The 21,505-nt window shown below is 65.0% G+C and overlaps 1 protein-coding gene across 13 annotated transcripts; it reads left to right on the top strand.

Moving 5' to 3' along the window:
- Positions 1-962: 962 nt before the first annotated feature.
- On the top strand, positions 963-21,488 carry SCRIB (scribble planar cell polarity protein). Of its 13 annotated transcripts, XM_030875991.2 has the most exons (38): positions 963-1,140; positions 2,348-2,465; positions 2,574-2,652; positions 2,743-2,832; positions 2,934-2,990; positions 3,076-3,139; positions 3,231-3,305; positions 3,374-3,518; positions 3,921-4,039; positions 4,253-4,452; positions 4,558-4,724; positions 4,799-4,929; positions 5,023-5,157; positions 6,014-6,181; positions 6,673-7,083; positions 7,809-7,871; positions 8,355-8,444; positions 8,884-8,961; positions 9,832-10,155; positions 10,246-10,326; positions 10,410-10,664; positions 10,966-11,076; positions 11,175-11,468; positions 11,572-11,751; positions 16,888-16,998; positions 17,078-17,125; positions 17,287-17,361; positions 18,470-18,532; positions 19,098-19,181; positions 19,311-19,418; positions 19,506-19,665; positions 19,754-19,898; positions 19,993-20,178; positions 20,296-20,438; positions 20,516-20,553; positions 20,678-20,752; positions 20,992-21,043; positions 21,122-21,488. In XM_030875991.2, exons 1-38 carry the CDS (start codon positions 982-984, stop codon positions 21,265-21,267), a joined length of 5,028 nt encoding a protein of 1,675 aa, XP_030731851.1. In that variant the 5' UTR covers positions 963-981; the 3' UTR covers positions 21,268-21,488. The 13 variants fall into 13 exon arrangements, 11 of the variants coding, with proteins under 11 accessions (XP_030731851.1, XP_030731854.1, XP_030731845.1 ...); XM_030875994.2 differs by lacking the exon at positions 19,098-19,181; XM_030875985.2 differs by having other exon boundaries at positions 19,098-19,418.
- The last annotated feature ends 17 nt before the right edge of the window (positions 21,489-21,505 follow it).

Here is a 21,505-nt window from a genome sequence, read left to right as displayed (position 1 = left end):
GGCTCAGGGCAAGCACCCGGGCCGTGCGGAGGCACTGGGCCTTGGCGGCCGAGACCTCAGTGCCGGGAGGAGGGCATTCGCCGGGGTCAGCAGGGGCTGCTTGGTTACTTGGTACCCGCATGGGGCCGCGGAGGAACGTGGGGGTGGCTTTCCTGCTCTGTGGGGCTCCACTGTCACCTGCGCAGGAAGTGCTGCGAGAAGGCTGGCCCAGAGCCCCTGAAGTCCCGGGACACGTTTAGTCTGTCAGGCAAATGAGCGCCGCCTTGGCCCGGCGCCCTACCCTCCGGGAGCCCACGTCCCTGTAAGAGGAGCGGCGGGCAGGATCGTGGGGTCTTGAGGCCAAGCCCGGGGAGGGGGCGCAGCGGGCGGGAGGGGCGGCAGGAAGCCTCGGTCCCGGGAACGGTTGGGGCGCTGGCGTGCGGGAGCTCAGGCTTTGAACGGACTTCAGTTCCCACCATGCCTTGCGCCAGGGGGAGGGAACCGAGCTTCCCGACAGGCCGTGCGCGGTGCCGCTACGGGTCTTCGGACGCACCGGCGCCGCGAGGCCTTGTGGGGGTTGCAGTTCGGGGCGACGAGGGGCGGTGAGGGCGGGCCTCGGCTTCCCGGCGGGCTGCGCGGCTGCCGGCGGTTGTCGGCGGGGCAGTCCGGCGGGTAGTGGCGGCGGTTCCGGCTGCGGCACAGCGGCGGGCGAGCGGACGGGCCGGGTCAAGTGGGCCTGGCGGGATGCGGGGCCGCCGCCGCCTCCTGAGAGTCTGAGCGTCGGCCGGGCCGCGCCCCCCGCCCAGGCCGCCGTGGTCCGAGCGTCCCGAGCGCGGGCCGGGCCCAGCGCCGCCGCCGCCCTGCTGCCGCCACCGCCGCCGCCGCCGCCGCCGCCGCCGCCCCGGGCCGCCCCCGGCACCTCCCCCGCCCGGGCCGGCCCGGCGCTCATGCGGGCCGAGCCCCGCCCCCCGCCCTCCGCCTGAGCCCGCGCCCGCCCGCACCATGCTCAAGTGCATCCCGCTGTGGCGCTGCAACCGGCACGTGGAGTCGGTGGACAAGCGGCACTGCTCGCTGCAGGCCGTGCCCGAGGAGATCTACCGCTACAGCCGCAGCCTGGAGGAGCTGCTCCTCGACGCCAACCAGCTGCGTGAGCTGCCCAAGGTGAGCGGCCGCTGGACCTGCCGCCGGCCCAGCCCTCGCACCGGGTCGGCGGGCTCGGCCTGGCTGCGACAGCCCGCTCCTCTGAGCCCTCAGCAGGCGCTGGCCCGGGCGGGACGCCACAGTTTCCAGTCGGCCCTGATGGTTCTTACTGGCCGGAGCCCCACCCCGGCCAGCCCCACCCTCCTCACCCACCGCCGGCGCTGGCACCAGGTGGCAGCGGTCATCGGGTGCCTGCCTGGGGGCGGGGATGGTCACAGCCTAGAGGAGGAGCTGCAGATTGAAAGCCGTGGGGGAAGGTGGATGGGGTTGGAGTGCATCAGGGTGGAAGGTGAACCCGGCGTGACTGACTGATAGGAACTTGCTGGACTGCTCTGGAGGTGGGGAGGCCACGCTTCTGTCCGGACTGCTCTTCTCTTCCTCCTGGGTGCTGGGGTGGGGTCGGGGGTAGCCGTCTTAAGGTGCTTGTCCTTGGCAGGTCTGTGGTCCGTCTACTTCTCGCTGCCTTGTTTCTTTTGGACAACGTATTTTCCTCCTTTTAAGGCCACTTGGGAGAGGAGGTTAAAGGAAGCAGGTCACAAAAGGATTTCCTTTTTGGAGATGGGGTGCAAAGTGGCCTAATGCTTGGGGGCTGTGTGCCACAAAGGGTGTGGCTCCGTTCTGGGCCTGGACCGGGCCTCCTCACGGTCACCTCCAGGTCCCACCCCACGTTGCCTGCAGCCCCTGCGCGCGTGCAGCCCGTATTTGTGGCTCTCTCCTGTCTTCTTTATACTTTTTTTTGGTAATTGTTAAATTCTTGTCATGGGCTCAGGCTGGGGTGGCTGCTGGGGTGCAGTAGCAGAAACCACCACAGGCCTTGGAGGGCCCACTTGCTGGGTGGGTGGAAGAGGTGATTCAGGGGGTGGGTGGAGCCTTGAGGGAACACAGAGAGCAAGGAACAGGGACTCATCAGATCAGAAAAAATAAGTGACTTTCCAGCTGAGACTTGAGCGCATAGGGCAAGTCACGTGGCAGCGTTGTATGGGGGGGGATGATTCTGAGGTGACACAAGTCAGAAGTGCGGGAAGATGTGTATCTGTTTTTGTCTCCTTGCATTTCTCACTGCAGACCAGGGTGATGGGACAGGACCCGGGGTTCCTGTGTGGCCTGGAGCAGGGAGGGGCCTTCTGCTACAGGGCCCGTCACCCCTGACCCTACCCCCTGCCCACAGCCCTTCTTTCGGCTGCTGAACCTGCGCAAGCTGGGCCTGAGTGACAACGAGATCCAGCGGTTGCCCCCTGAGGTGGCCAACTTCATGCAACTGGTGGAGCTGGACGTGTCTCGGAATGGTGTGGAGCCTGGGGCGGGTCTGGGGTGGAATCTGAGGGTGGCAGGAAGGGCTTTGAGCTCCTGGAGGCTGTGGGCATGTTTCCGTGGTGATCCCTCTCTCCTCACAGACATCCCTGAGATCCCCGAGAGCATCAAGTTTTGCAAAGCTCTGGAGATTGCAGACTTCAGTGGGAATCCTTTGTCCAGGTGGGTGGTGGCCATGGCAGGGGTGGTAGTGGGGCTTGGGAGGTCCCGCAGCCTCTGCCTGGGCATCTGAGGACCCCTCGCTCCCCTTAGGCTCCCCGAAGGTTTCACTCAGCTGCGCAGCCTGGCTCATCTGGCCCTGAATGATGTGTCCTTGCAGGCGCTGCCTGGGGACGTGGGCAAGTGAGTGCACTCTTGGGTGGTGGGGGCGCTCAGGAGAGCCCTGTTCCTACACCGCTCCCCACCGTCCTACCTTTCTCACGCCCCGCCCTGATCTTTTTCAGTCTCGCCAACCTGGTGACCTTGGAGCTCCGGGAGAATCTGCTCAAGTCCTTGCCTGCGTGAGTGGGCTTGGCCCTGCCAGCAGCCGCCCTAGGCCTCTCGGGCCGTGTGGCCGCGACAGAACTTGCTCTGTTTCCTTTGCAGGTCCTTGTCTTTCCTGGTCAAGCTGGAACAGCTGGATCTGGGAGGCAACGATCTGGAAGTGCTGGTGTGGAGAGGGCGGGGCTGTCGTGGGTGGGGCGGGGCCAGGCAGGGTTAGTGAGCCTCGTCCGTCACTCTGTCCCTGTCTCTTCTTGCAGCCCGACACCCTGGGGGCCCTGCCCAACTTGCGTGAGCTGTGGCTGGACCGGAACCAGCTGTCGGCCCTGCCCCCGGTGAGTGAGGGTGTGGCTGCCCCCGCTTCATGCTTGTCCGTCCCCTGACTCTCTGCACCTGCCTCCAGGAACTCGGGAATCTGCGGCGCCTGGTGTGCCTGGATGTGTCGGAGAACCGGCTGGAGGAGCTGCCTGCGGAACTCGGGGGGCTGGTGCTGCTCACCGACCTGCTGCTTTCGCAGAACTGGCTGCAGCGGCTTCCTGACGGCATTGGTTAGTGCTGGGAGGGTGTGGCTGGGGATGAAACCAGGTCTAGAGAGGGCTTCTGGGGTAAGGATCCTGATTTTGCTGGGTCCTGGGACACAGCCCCAAGGAGGGGGAGACCGGCCTGAGGCCAGAGTGGGATGGCTGGGGCTGCTCCTGAGGAACCGAGGCAGCTTGTGGTGGTGGGCGGGGATGGTGAGCTCGTGAGGGCACGATGGCAGGTCGCGGGCAGCGGGTGCATGGGAGCTGGTGGGCCTGGTCAGCTTGGCAGCAGGATGGCAAGGGTGGGGGGGTGAGCTCTCAGCGTTCTCGAGGTGCAGGAGGCAGGGTGAGGGGCAGGCTGTTTCAGTCGTGTGGTTGACTGGGCTCCCTGCCTCACCGAGTCCCGTCACCGTGTCTTCCTGATGCCAGGTCAGCTGAAGCAGCTGTCCATCTTGAAGGTAGACCAGAATCGCCTCTGCGAGGTGACGGAGGCCATTGGGGACTGTGAGAACTTGTCAGAGCTGATCCTCACGGAGAACCTGCTGACGGTGGGGCCCAGCCCCACTGGTGGCTGGTTTCAGAGTTAGCATGGGATGCAGACGGGGGGACGTCTGGAGGCGTGCGGAGTGGCAAGAGACCAGTGGCTGGAGGGGTCGGGGCCCTGGAGCAGGGGCAGAGGCCGCCCTCCGAAAGCACTCAGCTCCCTCCTCACGCTACCCGGGGGCTTCTGCTGATCTCCGATCGTCCCTCCTCCCGGCCAGGCCCTGCCCCGCTCCTTGGGGAAGCTGAGCAAGCTGACCAACCTCAACGTGGACCGGAACCGCCTGGAGGCACTGCCGCCTGAGATTGGGGGCTGCATGGCACTCAGCGTCCTCTCTTTGAGGGACAACCGCCTGGCTGTCCTGCCGCCGGAGCTCGCCCACACGGCCGAGCTGCATGTGCTGGATGTGGCCGGGAACCGGTGAGTAGCCCCCGTGCCCTCCTGGCCTGGCGCCCACTGAGCTGACCGTGCCCGCTGTGCCCCTCCACCTCCCCCACCCTGAGCTAACCGTGCCCCGGCCCCCAGTCTGCAGAGTCTGCCGTTCGCCCTCACGCACCTCAACCTAAAGGCCCTGTGGCTGGCGGAGAACCAGGCGCAGCCCATGCTTCGGTTCCAGACTGAGGACGACGCCCAGACCGGCGAGAAGGTGCTCACCTGCTACCTGCTGCCCCAGCAACCCCCGCCCAGCCTCGGTAGGTTGCTGGGGGGCGGGATGGGGCGTGGCCTCGGGTGGGGAGGGGCTTCCCCTTGACACGCGCTTCCGCAGAGGACCCGGGGCCGCGGAGCAGCCCTTCGGAGAGCTGGGGTGATGCCCCGCTCGGCCGCGTCAGCGTCATCCAGTTCCTAGAGGCCCCTGCGGGCGACGAGGACGCAGAGGAGGCTGCTGCCGAGAAACGGGTATGGGGGGGTGGGGTCCCTGGGGGGCTCCCTCCTCCCCACCCCTGCCTGACCCCGGCCCCGCCCCGCCCCTCACCCCTGTGCCCACTGCAGGGCCTGCAGCGTCGGGCTACGCCTCACCCCAGCGAGCTCAAGGTGATGAAGAGGGGCGTAGAGCGTCGAAGCGAAGCCGCCTCCTGCAGGCCCGACTCCGCACAGCACTCACCCTCACCCCCGCCCTCGGAGGAGGTGCCTGGGGGGCCCGCGGGGCGTGGGAGGGATGCCCGCCTTACGGGCTCTCCTGCTTGGGAGCCCCAGGCTGGGGGCAGCGTTCCGGGGCCCTGTGTGGGCATGGGGAACCGGCCAGGAGAGGCGCCAGGTTGCAGTGGGGGGGCTCAGGGCCAAGCGCCCACACCCTTCCGCAGAGCAAGCTGCCCCCACCGAGGGCTGCCGGGCAGACACGGGGGTCGTGTGGCGTGGACGTGCGGGCAGCTGCAAGAGAGGAGCCAGAAGCAGCTGGGTCCTCGGCAGAGGGAACTGAGTAGTGGGCCCATTCCCTGTGGTGTTTTTCTTGCGCGCCTACGTTGTCAGCCTTTGTGAAGGGGGCTGGGGCAAGAACCAGGCAGGCCTGACTCTACTCATTCAGGAGCTTTGGCAGCAGGGCTAGGGGAAGCTTTAGGGCCCCTGGGGTACAGCAGGACGTCTGATGCCTGGGGGACAAGTGGCAGGGCCTCTGTCTGTGACACAGAGCCTTCCATCCTGGGAAGCTGCCACAGCTTGTCTGCAGAGACGTGCTCACTCTGGGGTGCCTGTCCTTCCCCGTGCTGGTGTCATCTTGGGTACTTGGAAGACCTTTTAGGGTCTGCAACACAGAGCAGTGGCTTTGTGTGCCCGTAGCTGTTTGGTGGAGTGTGGCTTCCCGGGGGTGGGACAGTGGGCACCCCAGAGGGCTGAGCACAGATTCCACTCCCTGCAGGGAAGGGGCAGCTGGGAGGGGGGAGCCCACGAGGTGCTGTGGTCAGGAAGCAGGGAGCCCCAGGGTGGGTGGCCTGCGATGTGGGGTCCCCCAATAGGTGGCCTGACCCACCACCTGACCCCGCCACAGGAGAAGAGGCTGAGCACCGAGTCTGGCCTGAGTGCGGACTCGCACCTGTCTGCCAGCACAGCCTCCCAGGGTGAGCCCGAGGGCCCGCTGGCCGAGGTGGAGGAGCCGAGCCAGCAGGAATCCACGCCAACCTCCCAGGAGGAGGTCACAGAGGAGATCTATGAGGAGGTGAGACTGGCCTTGAAGGCTGCTTGCCCAGGGGTGGGCCTGCCTCCCCCTGCCCCTCCTCCTTCCCAAGCAGGTTGCTGTCAGGACCTGTCAAGGTGCAGGAGGGCCCCGCAGGTGTGCTTTTTCCTATGTGGAGCCCAGCAGGAGCCTTGCTGCCCCAGGCAGGGGCGAGGGCCTGGGGATGAGGGCCTCCACCCCATGGCCAGGTTTGGCATGGGCCCTGCCCTCCCACATCCGTCACCGCCTCACATCCCCCTTTTGGGTTGCTCCCGGACCCCCCAGGGACCTTTATCGTGGCCCTGATGGGCACCCCAGCGTCAGGCTGCTGAGAGTACAGCGCACGGGGTGGGCAGAGCCTCCTGGCCCACCGATCCCCATCCTTCTCTGATCCGAGCAGCGGGGAGCCTCTCAGAGCCCCTGTCTGCTGCCACCTTCCCTGGGCCCACGTCGGGGTGGGCCAGACCGACGTCCTCCCACTCGGCCTCTCGCAGCCCACGGTGCGCTTCGCGGAGGACACGCTGCTCCTGCCCGGGGAGGATGGCGAGAGCGAGGCGGGGCAGCTGGAGGCCCCCTGGCCCGTGCCGGGTGAGAGGCAGCGGCTCATCCGCAAGGACACGCCCCACTACAAGAAGCACTTCAAGATCTCCAAGCTGCCCCAGCCTGAGGCCGTGGTGGCCCTGCTGCAAGGAGCACAGCCGGACAGTGAGGGCCCAGTAGGGTCTGGGGGCTGGCACAACGGCCCCCACGTGCCCTGGGCTCCTCGAGCCGAGGAGGAGGAAGAGGAGGAGGAGGAGGAGGAGGAAGCCGAGGAGGCGGCAGCGGCGGTGGCGGCGGGAGCCGTGGAGGCGGGCGAGGAGGAGGAGAGCGAGGGGGCTGTGGCTTCTGCACCACCCTCTGTCAAGGTGGGTCTGACCCCACACGCCAGCCCAGGCCAGGCCGGCCAGGCCCCTCGGTCCGCACTGGCGGGATCTCAGATGACACTCGAGGCCCGTGTCTTGAAACCAGCTGTGGAGGGAGGTGCCTGTCCCCACCCGCCCGCCCTCCTCTCCCGGCTGGCTGCTGACTCCACCCAGAGCTCCCATCCCAGGGCTCGGGCGGCCACTCTTCTCTGCCCGGGCTCCTCTGCCTTCCCTGGCTCTCCTGAGGGCTGGCTTCCAGGCGGGCCGTGGGGCCCTCACCCGCCTCCTTGCCCTGGTCCTCAGGTGCCTCTCACGGGGCCCCTGGGGTCCGGTCTTCTCCGTGGGCTGCCCCGCTGCCACAGCGCCCCTGTGTTTGCGTCGTCGGTGATTCTGCCCTGAGCACGGCGGCATGACGCCGTGACAGCTGAGAGGGCCTTGGACAGTCAAAACCGGGACAGCCAGGCCTAGGCTCAGCCCGTGGTGGGGCCCCCCTGGGACCCCGTTTGGCAGGTTGGCAGAAGCAGCCAGGCCTCCAGACTGGAGGGGACCTCGCACCTGGGGGCGGCACCAGGCACAGGCTCGGGCACAGGCAGGAAGGGCCCGGCACTCAGGCTGTGGGAGCTTGGTGTGGTCTTTTCTCTCCTTCCTGCTCGAGGTGGGGCCGGGCAAGGCGGTGGCGGGGCTGGGCGTAGCTGACCTGCATGCTCTTGCTGGTCCTGTCCTGACAGGGAGTGTCGTTTGACCAGGCCAATAACCTGCTGATAGAGCCCGCTCGCATTGAGGAGGAAGAGGTCTGTACTCGCTTGCCGCCCTGTGCTCTGTACCCCGGGCTGCCGCTGGCCTCGCTTCCTGGGCTGTGGGCGCTGCGTCTCCTTCCCCCGCTCCTGCGCAGGCCTCCTCCTGCCACCTCAGAGCCGGGGCCTGGGGCGCCTGACGGCCCTCTGGCACAGATGGGGGGGGGACAGGGCGCTGGCCTCCAGGTGAGGGTGGCCAATCTCGGGGGGGTGCTGGGCGTCCCCCACCTCCCTGCCTGCGGCACCTCGGCCCAGGCACCGTAGGGCAGCCTCGTCATCCTCGGACGAGGGCTCTCTCCAGGTTGTACTCCCTCAACCCCGGCATTACCCGCCCTGTCCAGCTCCTCTGTGGCCCGAGCCAGCCCTGGGAGAGGTGGTCAGTGGCCGGGGGGCCTGGGCCCTCCCCGCTTCCTGCTGAGTCCACCGGCAGCCCCGCTCCCTCGGCCGTCCTTGGACACCGTATGTCTGTTCTGCTTCCAGCTGACGCTCACCATCGTGCGGCAGACGGGGGGCCTGGGCATCAGCATTGCGGGCGGCAAGGGCTCCACCCCCTACAAGGGCGACGACGAGGTGAGCAGCCGCTGCTGCCCTGCCAACTCCGTCCTGCTTGTGCCGCTTGGTGGCCTTGAGGACTGTGGGGTCCCCGTCCCCCAGAGGATGAACGGGGACCTGGAGGTCGGGGCTGCCCCGCCTGCCTGCAGTCTTCAGCCTCGCCTGCCTTCGCTAGTGGCCGCTGTACTAGGCATGGGGTCAAAATTCTCTGGAAGCTTTTGACCGGCACCTTCTCGCTCCCTGACACCCGGGACCTCGCGGCGGCCCGCGCCCAGCCCCACTGACCACCCCAGGCCCACTTCTGCTTTTCCCGCACCCTTGGGCGTCTCTGCAGCCCCAACTTGGGGGCCTCAGGGCCTCGCAAAGCTGCCGAGGGCCCCTCCCCCAGAAGGGCAGGGTGAGGCCCCTCCGTGGCCTCTGCCTACGCTCTCGGTCTCAGTTCCTGTCTATCCTCCAGGGCATATTCATCTCGCGGGTATCTGAGGAGGGCCCTGCGGCGCAGGCTGGGGTCCGAGTAGGCGACAAGCTCCTCGAGGTGAGTCGGCAGCCCCCGGCCCCTGTCTGAGTGAAATACTGTGCCCTCGGGGCCTCACATCCTGGCCGTCAGGTGCTCGGCTGCCTCCCCTGCAGCCAGTTCTTCTCCTGAGAGCCCCAAGCACAGGGCCACTGGTGAGGCATGCAGCGCATACGCCAGAGCTTCGGGGGCTCAGATGCGAGCCCCCGAGGCAGAGACCCCCGTCTGGGCGGGAGGCCTGCTGGGGTGGGGCCCTGGCCGTGCTAGGAGCAGCGATCTCAAGGAGAGATCTGCTCCTGAGGGTTGGTCTGGGAGGGGTTCGGACTTCTAACACGTTTGGGTGGCGGGTTGGTTTCTGCCCTGGAGCCCCTGCCCGTGCACCTGGCCACCCAGCCCTGGCAGGCGAGCTCATCGTGGGAGGCCACGCGCCGGTGCTCACAGCTGTCGCAATAGGGCAGGTCTGAGGGCAGTGTGCCCGGCCCACGGGGCAGGGGGGCCAGTGGACAGAAGGCTGCGGGGCCAGGTGGGGCTGGTCCTACATCCGAATTTTATGGAGGAACTGCTGTACCCCGATGGCTGGGGGAGCCTGAGTCAGGGACGGGGTGGAGGCAGGGGCTGGAAGCCCAGAAACTACAGGCACGCTGGGCTGCGGGTTTGCTCGGATGAGAACGTGGCAGGGGTTTCCAGACCTGGGAACCCAGGTGTGGACCCGCAGGAGGGGCCTCCGCCTGCTGTTCTCGGCCTGCGGGCGTCCTGGCCCCGGGCTTGCACAGGCGGTGGGCACGTAGATAGCAGGGGTGCTGACGACCCACCACTTTCCCTGGCGCCCGTCCCCTGCGCTGCCTGCCCACCTGTAGAGGGGCCTGCCCTGACGAGCGCTGTGGCCTGCAGGTGAACGGCGTGGCCTTGCAGGACGCCGAGCATCAACAGGCCGTGGAGGCACTGCGTGGCGCGGGCACCACTGTGCACGTGCGGCTGTGGCGGGAGCGTATGGTGGAGCCCGAGAACGCGGTCACCGTCACGCCTCTGAGGCCTGAGGACGACTACAGCCCCCGGGAGCGGTGGGGAGGCGGCCTGCGCCCGCGCCCACGCCAGCCCGAGCCGCCAGGGCCCCTCCGCCAGCGTCGCGTGGCCTGCCTCGTGCGCAGCGACAAGGGCTTGGGCTTCAGCATCGCTGGGGGGAAAGGCTCCACGCCCTACCGGGCCGGAGACCCGGTGAGGCGGGTGGGCAGGGCCAGGGAGGGCTGCTGGGGGCAGGGCCAGGCCAGCCTGTCGTAAAGAGCTCTCCTTCCCTCTTCCCTGCAGGGTATCTTCATCTCCCGCATTGCTGAGGGGGGCGCCGCCCACCGGGCGGGCACCCTACAGGTCGGCGATCGCGTCCTCTCCGTGAGTGGGGGCAGTGGGGCCCTCCCAGTACCCAGCCGCCTCACTCGCCCCATGGGGCCCCCTGACGGGCCACGCTTTTGCAGATCGACGGGGTGGATGTGACGGAGGCCAGGCACGACCACGCCGTCTCCCTGCTGACTGCTGCCTCTCCCACCATCGCCCTGCTGCTGGAACGGGAGGCCGGGGGGCCGCTTGCCCCTGGTACTCCGCCACACTCACCCCCACCCCCTGCTGCTACCACCACCACCATGGCCACTGCCATCCCTGGGGAGCCTGGGCCGCTAAGGCTGGCCCCCAGTCTGCTGGCCGCTGCCCTGGAGGGGCCGTACCCAGTGGAGGTGAGGCCCCAGTCCCCGCCCCTAACCACTCCCCGGCCCCCTCCTCCACGTGCCCACGGCCTTAGGGGATGGGGTGCCAGCCGCGCCGGGGGAGGCAAGTGCTTGGCGCCCTCCGCGGCTCCAGACACCAGGGTGTCGTGCAGTGGCGGGTCTCCGCCTCCTGCGGCCTCCTGTGCAACACAAAACGGCCTCCCTGCAGTGGAGCGCCCTGATCCCGCACGCTCGCTGGGCTTGGAAAGCGCCCCTTTGGTACTTTGCCAGGCCTGTTCCAGCCACCCCTCCCACCCCTCCACGTGCCCAGGAGATCTGTCTGCCGAGAGCTGGGGGCCCCTTGGGGCTCAGCATCGTCGGGGGCTCCGACCACTCCAGCCACCCATTCGGCGTCCAGGAGCCCGGCGTGTTCATCTCTAAGGTAGGGCAGACCCCGCAGGCACCCTTGTGCATCGAGGGCCCGGCCCAAGCACAGGGCAGCGAGGGCCCCCGCCCACTGCGCACCACCGTCCCCCACAGGTGCTCCCCCGGGGCCTGGCTGCACGCAGTGGCCTGCGGGTTGGGGACCGCATCCTGGGAGTGAATGGGCAGGATGTGCGGGACGCCACCCACCAGGAAGCGGTCAGCGCCCTGCTGCGGCCCTGCCTGGAGCTGGTCCTGCTCGTGCGGAGGGACCCGCCGCCCCCGGGCATGCGGGAGCTCTGTATCCAGAAGGCCCCTGGGGAGAAGCTGGGCATCAGCATCCGTGGGGGCGCCAAGGGCCACGCAGGGAACCCCTGTGACCCCACGGACGAGGGCATCTTCATCTCCAAGGTGAGCGTCCCGCCTCGTCGGCCCTGCTCCACTGCACTCCTCGGGGCAGAAGGGGGCTCGGGCATGGGCTGGTCCTGAGCTCTGGGGCCGGGTCTCCCCGCAGGTGAGCCCCACAGGAGCGGCCGGGCGAGATGGTCGCCTGCGGGTGGGGCTGCGGCTGCTGGAGGTGAACCAGCAGAGCTTGCTGGGCTTGACGCACGGCGAAGCCGTGCAGCTGCTACGCAGCGTGGGCGACACCCTGACTGTGCTTGTCTGTGACGGCTTCGACACCAGCGCCCCCGAGGTCAGTGCCCCCGCCCGGCCGGTGCTCTGCCACGGGGACTGGGTCCTTCCCTGGAGGGGTCCCGGTGACCTGACCCTGTGCGGGCCGGGACAGCTGACCCTTTCCGCCTCCAAGCCTGGGAAGCGCTCGGCCGTCGTGAGTCAGCCTCAGGGGTGACCAGGGCGGTGCTGGGCCCTGGTCTTGGCCACCGCTCATGGCCTGTGGAGGCTCTGGCCCGGGTTGGACGAAGCATGTGCACAGACGGCCTGGTCGCGTCTTGAAAGAAAAGGCTGAGTTACCTGCTTCCAGGTGAGCAGTACCTGTACCGTGTGGCCGCTGGGCCAGGGCAGGATGACGCAGAGCCGGGCACACGGCCTCCCTGCAGACTCGCACAGGACCCCACCCTGCTGGCCCAGGCGCCACCCTGCTCTTCTGGCAGCGCCTCAGCAGGGAGCTCGGCACCCAGGATCCCCCCATCCCAGGTGGCCTGTGGCAGAACCCAGCTGTCTTCCCTCCTAGCCCCCTGGAGAGTGTCTGGGCTCTGGAGGCCTGGTGCCTGGCCCAGTCTGTGTCCTGGACAGGCCTGGCTTCCAAGCCTCAGCGTCCCCTCTGCTCGGGAGGGTCCCGCTGTCCTGCTCTTCTCCGTTCTGTTTTCTCCACGGCTGTCCCCGGGCGCCTGGCATAAGCTGATGCCCACCCAGGCCTCCGAAGGCTCCTCACCCGCGGTGGCTGCCAGCCCCACCCTGAGGCGCCCTTGCTGGTGCAGCCTCTGGGGTGGGGCCGTCCCCTGTTCGGCTGCAGTGGGTCTTCGGGATGGCGACTTACTGCCCCGCCTGCCCTGCGCTGCCAGGGAGGGATCAGCCTCATTCTGTGTGTTTCTCCTGAACGGGGAAGGACTCTGCATTCGTGTTCTTTGCTCCAGGGCTGGATGCTGGGCTGGAGGCCCCACTCCCTGGGTTCTGGGGCCGCCCTCTGCTGGCTTCCGTGCCCACATCTCTGTGTAGTCACTGGAACCCTGTCGTTTCTGGGGAGCAGTCTCTCAGGTTTCCAGAGAAGGCTTTGCCTTCCATTTACTTAATTAAAACGTGTATTTAAGTGTTTTAGTCCATACATTTACTTACTTAAAGCTTTTTGTACAAAAATAGAGAGTGAATACAGCTTCAGGGTAAAGGGTGGGGGCTGGTGTGTTCCAGACTTTACGGGGGGCCCTCGCTGTGTTCTGCTGGTGGTTCTTTGACTTCCTGCGTCTGGCCTTCTCTCCAGCGTTGCTGTATCTGTGCTGTGTTACCAGCCAGAGCGCTCGGGAGCCCGTCTTTCTGCTTTGGGGGGAGTTTCTGCAGGAAGGAGTCCTGGAAGAGTGGGTGCTGGGCCAGAGGCCACAGGCTTGCCCCGTCTCCCACCCCCTCCCAGCCTCGGGCAGCACCAGCTTCTGTTCCCGTGGGATCTGGCAGGCAGTGCCATCTAGTTTCCTCGTCCTTTTCCTTTTGGGAGTTTGTGTTTAGTCACTAATTCACTTAACTCGTGTAACTTGCAGTTGCTCCTCTGCGTTGTAAGTTTCAGTCTTTTATTGCATAGGGCATGAGTGGTTTTGTCTTTTGCTGTTTAGGAACGGTCTCTCTGGGGTTACAGAAATGGAGACTTCTGTGAATTAAGTCTTCTAAATTTCTTTATGATCCCTGGGTTTGGTTTTTGCTTAGGAAAATCTCCGTTGCAAGATTGTCAAAGAACTTTTTTAGAAAACATATAGCTCTGTAATCCACCTGGAATTGCTTTTCAAGCAGATGGATCTTTGGTCCCAGTGGTATGCACTAAAACGTCTGTCATTCTCCCACTGATTTGGGGAAATGTGACTTCCTTGTGGGTCAGATCCACATTCCTGTGGCCCAGGATGTGGCCCTGGGGAGCCGGATGCGCCCTTGGGCCAATGCTGCTGTCCTCAGTATAGCCACTTTAGACTGTGTTGTGAAGTCACCCACTTTTTTTTCTTCTTTTGAAAAGTTTAGTCTATTTTCATGTGTTTCCTAGGAATGGACCTGCCAAGTTCCCTAACAAAAGTTGGTTGGGACTCAGGGATTAGCTTTGATCTCTGTGTAAGTTTTCCCCAAGCACATTCATAGATTGATCTTGTTTCCTTATTAATTCTCGTCGGTGGCTTTTTTTCATCCCCTAGTGGAAGCCCTCCGTGTGGCCCGATTGGTGGCTGCGGGTCCCCTTTTCCTGGGAGGTCAGGCCCCTCCGTCCCCCCGGCACCCGGTGGTGGTGGTGGCCAGTGGCCTTCCCTTGTGCCGACTTCCAGGCTGAAGTTCATATAGCATTTTTTTTTTAATTTGGAGGGCTGTTTCCATTTATAACCCGTAAGAGTTATTCTCTGAAGTGGGTGTTGAGTTTTCTGAAGTCCCTTCATTGATGGTTTTTACAGCCCTGTGCCAGGTGGGGTTGAGGCTCAGCGCACAGGTTTCCTCTGGCTGGCTTGGTGCTTGAAAGGAAAAGGGGTAACACCGTTCGTCCCCCCAGCCCCGTTTCTCTGAACCTCGGCCCACCTGACTCACCTGCATTGACCCATGTGACCCGTATAGGAATCCGAGTTTGCAGCCATTTCCCCGAACTTTGATTGGATTCTGCAAACCCGCCTCTGTGTCAGCCCGCGCCCTGTCCCTCCTCCCGGGTGCTCGGCACGGTGGTGGGGCGGACTGTCGTTAGTACCTGCCTGTCTTGCTCCTGGGCCACAGCCCCTGGGGGCTCCTGTACAGTCGGACAGCCCTGGTGGCCGGTCTTCGGCTGCAGGGCCTCGGGGGCCGCTGTGCACTTTCCAAGAAGCCTCCTCGCTGTAGTTCTCAGCATGCTGGTGCGAGGTTGGGAATATTCTCTCTCCTCCGCCTCTTCTCCTCTTCTGTGGTTCTGTCATCTTTTTGATCTGATTTCTGCTGCCTCTTCCTCCTCATCATACTCACCAAAGTCTTGTGTATTTGAACAGACTTTTCAGCTAACCAGCTTTAGGATTTGATCAAGACTGCCTTTCTTTTTTAGTATTTCCTTGATTACTGCTCTAAAGAAGAAGCCTTCAGTTACTCCTTCTGCATCTGTTGCTTTTATTCTACTGACCTTTCTGTAAGGAAGAAATTTTCTTTCTCAGCTATTTTTTTAATCCTAAGATAAGATTTTATACAGGAGAGGTGTGATAAATACTTTGATTCTTTCCTTTCATTTGTTGATTTTTTAAATAACAAGCTGGTGCCTTGGAAACCCCCAAAGATGGCTACAGAGGTGTTTTTCTGTCTTTGTTTTTAGGGTCTGTATATTCTCGGTGTGCCGTCCTCATTGGGCAGTGTGGCTCCAGTGTCCTTTGAGTGTGACACCTGTCGTTCGTTAGCGTCCTGCTCTCTGGTGTGACCAGGTGTCCATGTGTTTCCTGCCCCAGCCCTGGGCGTGGCGTTCAGAGCTGTCACTGGCCGGGTGCCTGTGGCTCTGAGCTGTGGTCGCTCCTGGGCCTCTGCAGCACGTGAATCCTGGGAAGTGAATATTTTTGGAAGGAGAAAAATCATGAATTCGTGCTGTTACTTTCAATTCATATTTAAGGTTACAGGATTTTGGCTTTTTTGATTTTATATTTCTTTTTCTCATCTTAAAAACTGTTTCAGTAAATTAAGTAACATTACCATAATTATAATTTCAAAAAGCAATATCAGTATTATTGCTAATAATGAAACCATTAATAGCGTCTTTTCTTTTTTAATTTATTTGGCTACACCGGGTCTTAGTTGCAGCATGTGGGATCTTCGTTGTGGAATGCAGTCTCTTAGCTGCAGCATGTGGGATGTAGCTCCCTGACCAGGGATGGAACCTGGGCCCCCTGCATTAGGAGCATGGAGTCTGGTTGCCACGCCTGCTCAAGTCTCCCTGACTCTGGCCTTGAACTTCGAACGAGCACAGGCCATCATCACTGTGTGGAACAGCCCTCGCTGTGGGTCTGTCCGGTGTTTCCTCAGGACGGGCTTCAGTGGATGCCCTTTTGGCAGGGTTAATACAGAGGTGACACTGTCTTCAAGGGCCTCCCACCAGGACGCATGGATGGTGGTGTCCTGTCAGTGACCCTCTCCACGGGGGCGTCTCCGGATTGCTCCACTGCAAAGTGACGCTTTTCCCTTGAAATTAACAGGTGCTTTGTGGGGAGGTGCTGTGAGGCCGTGTAACTGTCCTGCTCTTTGTCGGGCTCCCCCCAAGCATCAGCCCCGCCGCTGTCCATGCCTCAGTCCCTGGTGGTAGCTCGTGTGCCGTCCCTGTCCCTTCCACACGTGTTGAGCGGCTTCCTGCCCTGAGGAGGAGTTTTCCCTTCTTCCTTAGCGTAGATTTGCCAGTTTCCATTTTATTTCACAGGTGATAGTTTGTCACTACTGCTGTTGATTTTGGTGCTCAAGCCATCCCAGACTCGGCTGATGAGAGGGGCTTCTGGCTGGCCCTGGCCCTGTTAGCACGACCCACCTTCCTTTAAGCGGCTTACTTTCCGCCACAAGATGTCTGGGGTCATTTCATACTTTCCCACCCAGGAGCACTGGTTCCTTTAGTCAAAGTGATACTTAGAAGTTAAAGTCTGGGCCCTGGGCATGCTCACGGCTGTCGGGGTGTCATGGTCTCAGGACCTCTCAGTGGCTGGAATCACACCCGTGAACGTAGGCACGTTTGCATCCGCGATTATCTCTGTAATTCTGGAAGAGCATGTGTTCACATCATGCCTTTATCACTCATTCCAGTCGGCACCACGGGTCAGCTCTTCCAAATTCGAACAGACTTTTCTGATGTGAGAACCAGTGTTGTCCTCCTTGCCACTTGGACTTCCGCCTCAGTCCCTCTCTGTGCTGTCAGGCACGTTGCGGCTCCACCCCCCACCCCCGCCATCTTGTTGTCAGTTCTTTGCTCCCCGGGGTGATGGTTACGTGGCCAGCCTTTTCTGCCCCATGGCCCAGCGTCACTGCCTGGGAATCCTGCCCCGCATCAGGACATCCTCTGGTGCATGCAGTGTACAGATGTGACCTGTGGGTGCCCCAAGTCACAGACAGGATGATGGCATGGTGTCCCGAGTGGGCGGCGGCGCTGCTCACAGAGCCCGCCCCCAGAGGTCACCTCAGGTATGTGTGGTCACTCAGCCCGCTCCTCCCGCAGGTGTCCCCAGGCATCATCGCCAACCCCTTTGCAGCAGGCATGGGCCGCCGGAACAGCCTGGAAAGCATCTCCTCCGTCGACCGGGAGCTGAGCCCCGAGGGCCCCGGCAAGGTCAGAGCTGCCCGCAGCCAGCAGCCCCAGGGCTCGGGAGCCTAAGGCCGTCAGTCCTGACCACTGTCTCTGCTCACAGGAGAAGGAGCTGCCTGGACAGACCCCACAGTGGGGGCCGGAGGCCATGGTGAGTGTCCGGGTTGTCCGTGCCCTGCACGGTGGGCTTCTCCGCACACGGGCCCATGGCTCCGAGCTCTGGCTGCCCGCCCCGCCCCCCTAGCAGCTGCCTGCCCCACACTCGGTGGCAGGTACGGCCCCTGGTAGCACTGTGTCCACTCTGCCCCCTAGTGTCGGAGCCTGGAGAGCCTGAAGCTGGACTGCCGCGCCCTGGCTGCCACACCCAGCACCGGCAGTGTGCAGAGGGTCAGTCCCTGATCGTCACACCCCTGTCCTGTCCTCTGTCTGCTTACCTGTCCGTCAGTCCTGCCCCTGCCCTTAACCTCCTTCCCTCCGCCTGAGACCCTTGCAGGGCAGGGCTTTCAGGCGGCTGCCCCCAGGGGGAGGGCTGAGGCCTCTGGGGGCCCTCACATGGCACAGGGGCTGGAGGAGGGGACTGGCCAGCGTGCCCAAGCTGGAGCACCACCTCCCAGCCTGGCACGTGTCTCGTCCTCCTGAATCCGTGAACCAAGCCGTGAAGCAGATGCTTCTGCCCCCTCCTTAGAGCCCAGGACGTGAGGTGCGGCGCGGCAGGGCCAGCTTCTGAGAAGGCCCTTGGCCTCCGCCCCAACCCTTCTCTTGCCGTCAGACTCACCAGGCAGGCTGGGCAGAGGAGCTGTGTGGGCCCAGAGGGCTTGGGACAGGGCCAGAGGCAGGGACAGCTTGAGGCCACCAGAGTGGTCAGGGTGGGATCGGGCACCAGCCACGGTGGGGAGGACGGGCTGGAGCAGCTGCGGGAGCCCCAGAGACCATGGTTGGCGAGGAGGCCCAGCACTCCCAGCTGGGGGTGGGGACGCCGAGAGGGAGGCGTGTGCTTCTCATTCCTCTCCCCAAAGCTTGAAATAACCCCTCCCGGAGGGTGTGCCCCACCAGCTGCTGCTGGGAGACCCCGCAGGACCGACCATAAGTGGTCGGGAGGAGGCTGCGCTGGGTGAGAGGCCGAGTGGGGCCTAGGGGCTAAGGGAGCCTGCTCAGGGCCTCTGTGAAGACCCTCCCTCCCTTGAGCACAGACAGGCAAGAGCAGGAAGTCCCCAGGATGGGAGCCCAGTGTCCTCTGAGCAGAAGGGGCACAGCTGCAGGGTGGCTGGCAGGAGTCGGGGCTTCCCCAGCTCATGGATCTCTGAAGCTCACGGGGAGGGTGGGTGGCCTCGCTGTGGGGAAAGCCCGCCTATCTCGGGATATTCCCTGGGCTGGTCAGGTCAGGGAGCTGAGGACCAGCCTGTGCGACCAAAGCAAGCACCCCAGCCCCCAGGTCCTCCTTGTGGGGCCCCAGCCCTGCCCAGCCCTCATCCCACCCACCACTCGGCTCTTCCAGGTGCCGTCTGGGGCAAGTGGCGGGAAGATGACTGAGGCCCCCTGTTCCCCTGGCCACCAGCAGGTGAGTGCACACGGGGCTGGGGGGTGGAGGACTCCAGGGAGGTGCTGCCTGCAGAGCCCCCTCCTCTGGGAAGGGGGTTGCCAGGGGACAGCGCCTCCCCCCAGCTGCCATCTGTCACTCTTGAGGACACAACCTGTGGGCCCCTTCCTGGCAGAGCTGGGTGGCATGGGGCTGGGGAGCTCCTGTGGCTTCCTTGGGCAGATGGGCTGTGGGTGGTCAGGGCGGCCCCACCCCCATCCGTCCTCCCGTCTGGGAGCCCCTAGGGGCCAGCTTGGCCCTGCCCCCACCCCCACCTGCTTGCAGAGGCTCCCCGGTTCTGCTGCGTGGGGAGGGCCAGGCGTGGGCACCTCCTCTCGCCTGGTGGCAGGGTAGGGGTGGGCACTGGAAGTACCTGCTTGGAGGCCGGCTCCCAGCCTCTGCCCCTTCCCAGCACGGCCTCACACCCTGGACACCCGCCCAGCCGCCCACCTGGGCCCCATCTCTCTTTTTTCCCCGTCCTCCCCCCAATCCTCACATCCCCTCACCTGAACCGATTCCTCCTGGCCCCTGCACCTGCCCTTTGCAGACAAAGCCTGGGGTGATCCAGCCAGTGGCTCAGGCCTGGCCAAGGGGCTCCCCGGCCCTCAGGGGCAGAGGTGATCCCCAGTCCGTGAGTGCCCTGACCCGGGGGGGGCGGGGGGGCGGGGAGGCAGTCAGCAAGGACAGCTGGTGGTGGGACGGGCGGTGGCTGCAGCCGGGACAGCTGTCACCACACAGCTCGCTGTGCCCCGTCCGCCAGCCCCCCTCCCCGCCCTCCCCTGACGAGCTGCCCGCCAACGTGAAGCAGGCGTATAGGACCTTCGCTGCCGTGCCCGGCCTGCACCCACCCCTGGAGGCCCCTGCTCAGGTAGGTGGTGGGCCCCGGTCCCCTGCTGCGTGTTCCTGCCAGGGTGCGAGACGCGAGGGCCCGGCTCTCAGGGCGTGCTCTCCCCAGCCCCCCAAGCCTGGGCCCACGGCCTCCCCGGAGCAGCTGTCCTTCCGCGAGCGGCAGAAGTACTTCGAGCTTGAGGTGCGGGTGCCCCAGACCGGGGGCCCCCCTAAGCGCGTGTCGCTGGTGGGTGCCGACGACCTGCGGAAGATGCAGGAGGAGGAAGGTAAGCAGCCCACTGGGTTGGGCGGGGGTGGTCGGGGAGGGGAGCACCGGCTCCCAACCTGACTCGCCCCTCCCCTCCCCTCCCCCAGCCCGAAAGCTGCAACAGAAGAGGACGCAGATGCTGCGCGAGGCGGCGGGGGACGCGGCGGACGCGGGGCGCCCGGAAGGCGAGGCCCCGGAGGACGAGGAGCCCGAGGAGGAGCCGCCCTGGGCCGGCCGGGGCCCCGCCGCAGGGTGAGCTGGGGGAGGGCCCCCCCCAGCGTCTCCCCCTCCCCCCTCTCCGCCCGCGCGGCGCCCCTCCACCCGGCTCTCCTGTCGCCCGGCCCAGGCTTGGCCCCGCGTCCCCCCCGCCGCAGGGAGGCGGCGCTCCGGTGCGGACGGCCAAGGCCGAGCGGCGCCACCAGGAGCGGCTGCGCGTGCAGAGCCCGGAGCTGCCGGCTCCTGAGCGGACCCTGTCCCCGGCGGAGCGCCGCGCCCTGGAGGCCGAGAAGCGTGCGCTGTGGAGGGCGGCCAGGTGAGGCCCCGCCCCGCGCGCTGCTCCCGCCCCCTCCCCTCCCCTCCCCTCCCCGCCCCCGCCCCCGCCCTCGCCCTCCGACCCTGCCCAGCCCGCCCGCCGCTCCCCTGCCCGCAGGATGAAGTCTCTGGAACAGGACGCTCTCCGCGCACAGATGGTCCTCAGCAAGTCTCAGGAGGGTCGAAGCAAGCGGGGGCCTCTGGAGCGCCTGGCCGAGGCCCCCTCGCCCGCGCCCACCCCGTCACCCACCCCCTTGGAAGGTCTGTGCGTCGTGGGGAGGCGGGGGGCTCAGCCTGCGGCGCGGACCTCTCCCGACGTCCACTTCTTGTCCCTCCAGACCTCGGCCTCCAGACCGGCACCTCCCCGGGACGCTTGGTGAGGAACCAACGGCTGTCACCCTTCCCTGCACTCCTCCCCTGGTGGGGGGCAGGGATCCAGACTCGCCCAGCCCTCTTTCTTCTCACGCTCTTTACCTCTCTCCTCACGCTGTCCTTTCAAGGCCTTGTCTGGGAGGAAGTTTGACTACAGGGTGTTTGCAGCCCTCCCCTCTTCCAGACCTGTCTATGACATGCAGGTACCGGGCCCTCCTGGCCCTTCTGCAAGACAGCCCGACCAGCTCCTGCCACCTTTCTGCTGTGCCTGTCACCCAGCCCTGTCCCCTCCTCTGGTACCCTCCCCGTCTCTCTGTGGCCAGTCCTGTCCACCCACCTCCCATCCTCCAGCCAGGGCTCAGCAGGGACCCACCCAGGCTCAGGTGGGTGGTTTCAGGCAGGTCTGGGGTGGAACCCTGAGCAGCCCTTCTCCCCATCACAGTCCCCAGATTTTGCTGAGGAGCTGAGGTCCTTGGAACCATCTCCGAGCCCTGGTGAGTTGGCAGGCGCGGCCCCGGGTGCTCCCAGGGGGCCTGGGGCCCATCAGCTCACTCCCCGCCCCCGTCGGCCAGGTCTGCCAGAGGAGGATGGAGAGGTGGCCATGGTGCTTCTGGGCAGGCCTTCGCCAGGCGCCGCGGGCCCCGAGGAGGTGGCCCTATGCAGCAGCCGCCGCGCCGTGCGGCCGGGGCGCCGGGGCCTGGGCCCGGTGCCCTCCTAGAGGGTCAAGGTACCTCCCCCGACTTGGGGTGGGGGCCCTGCCAGCTCCAGCACCACCCTTGCCTCGAGTCTTTTAACCCGGCCGTTAGCATTTTCAAGAGTTCTGGCCGCTAACTGCCCCCTCCCCAGCCGGGACCTCCTGGCGAGACTGTAACTAGTGATGTTTGTACAACCAAAGACTCTATTTTGTGGTTTAAGGAGAATAAAATTGACTACGTTTTACCTCTAGTCTGTCTGTC

Source organism: Globicephala melas, chromosome 17 (genome assembly GCF_963455315.2).
Source record: "Globicephala melas chromosome 17, mGloMel1.2, whole genome shotgun sequence".
Taxonomy (NCBI): Eukaryota; Metazoa; Chordata; class Mammalia; order Artiodactyla; family Delphinidae; genus Globicephala; species Globicephala melas.
Note: the sequence above shows the minus strand (reverse complement) of the source record. Positions and strands in the feature narration are given on the sequence as shown.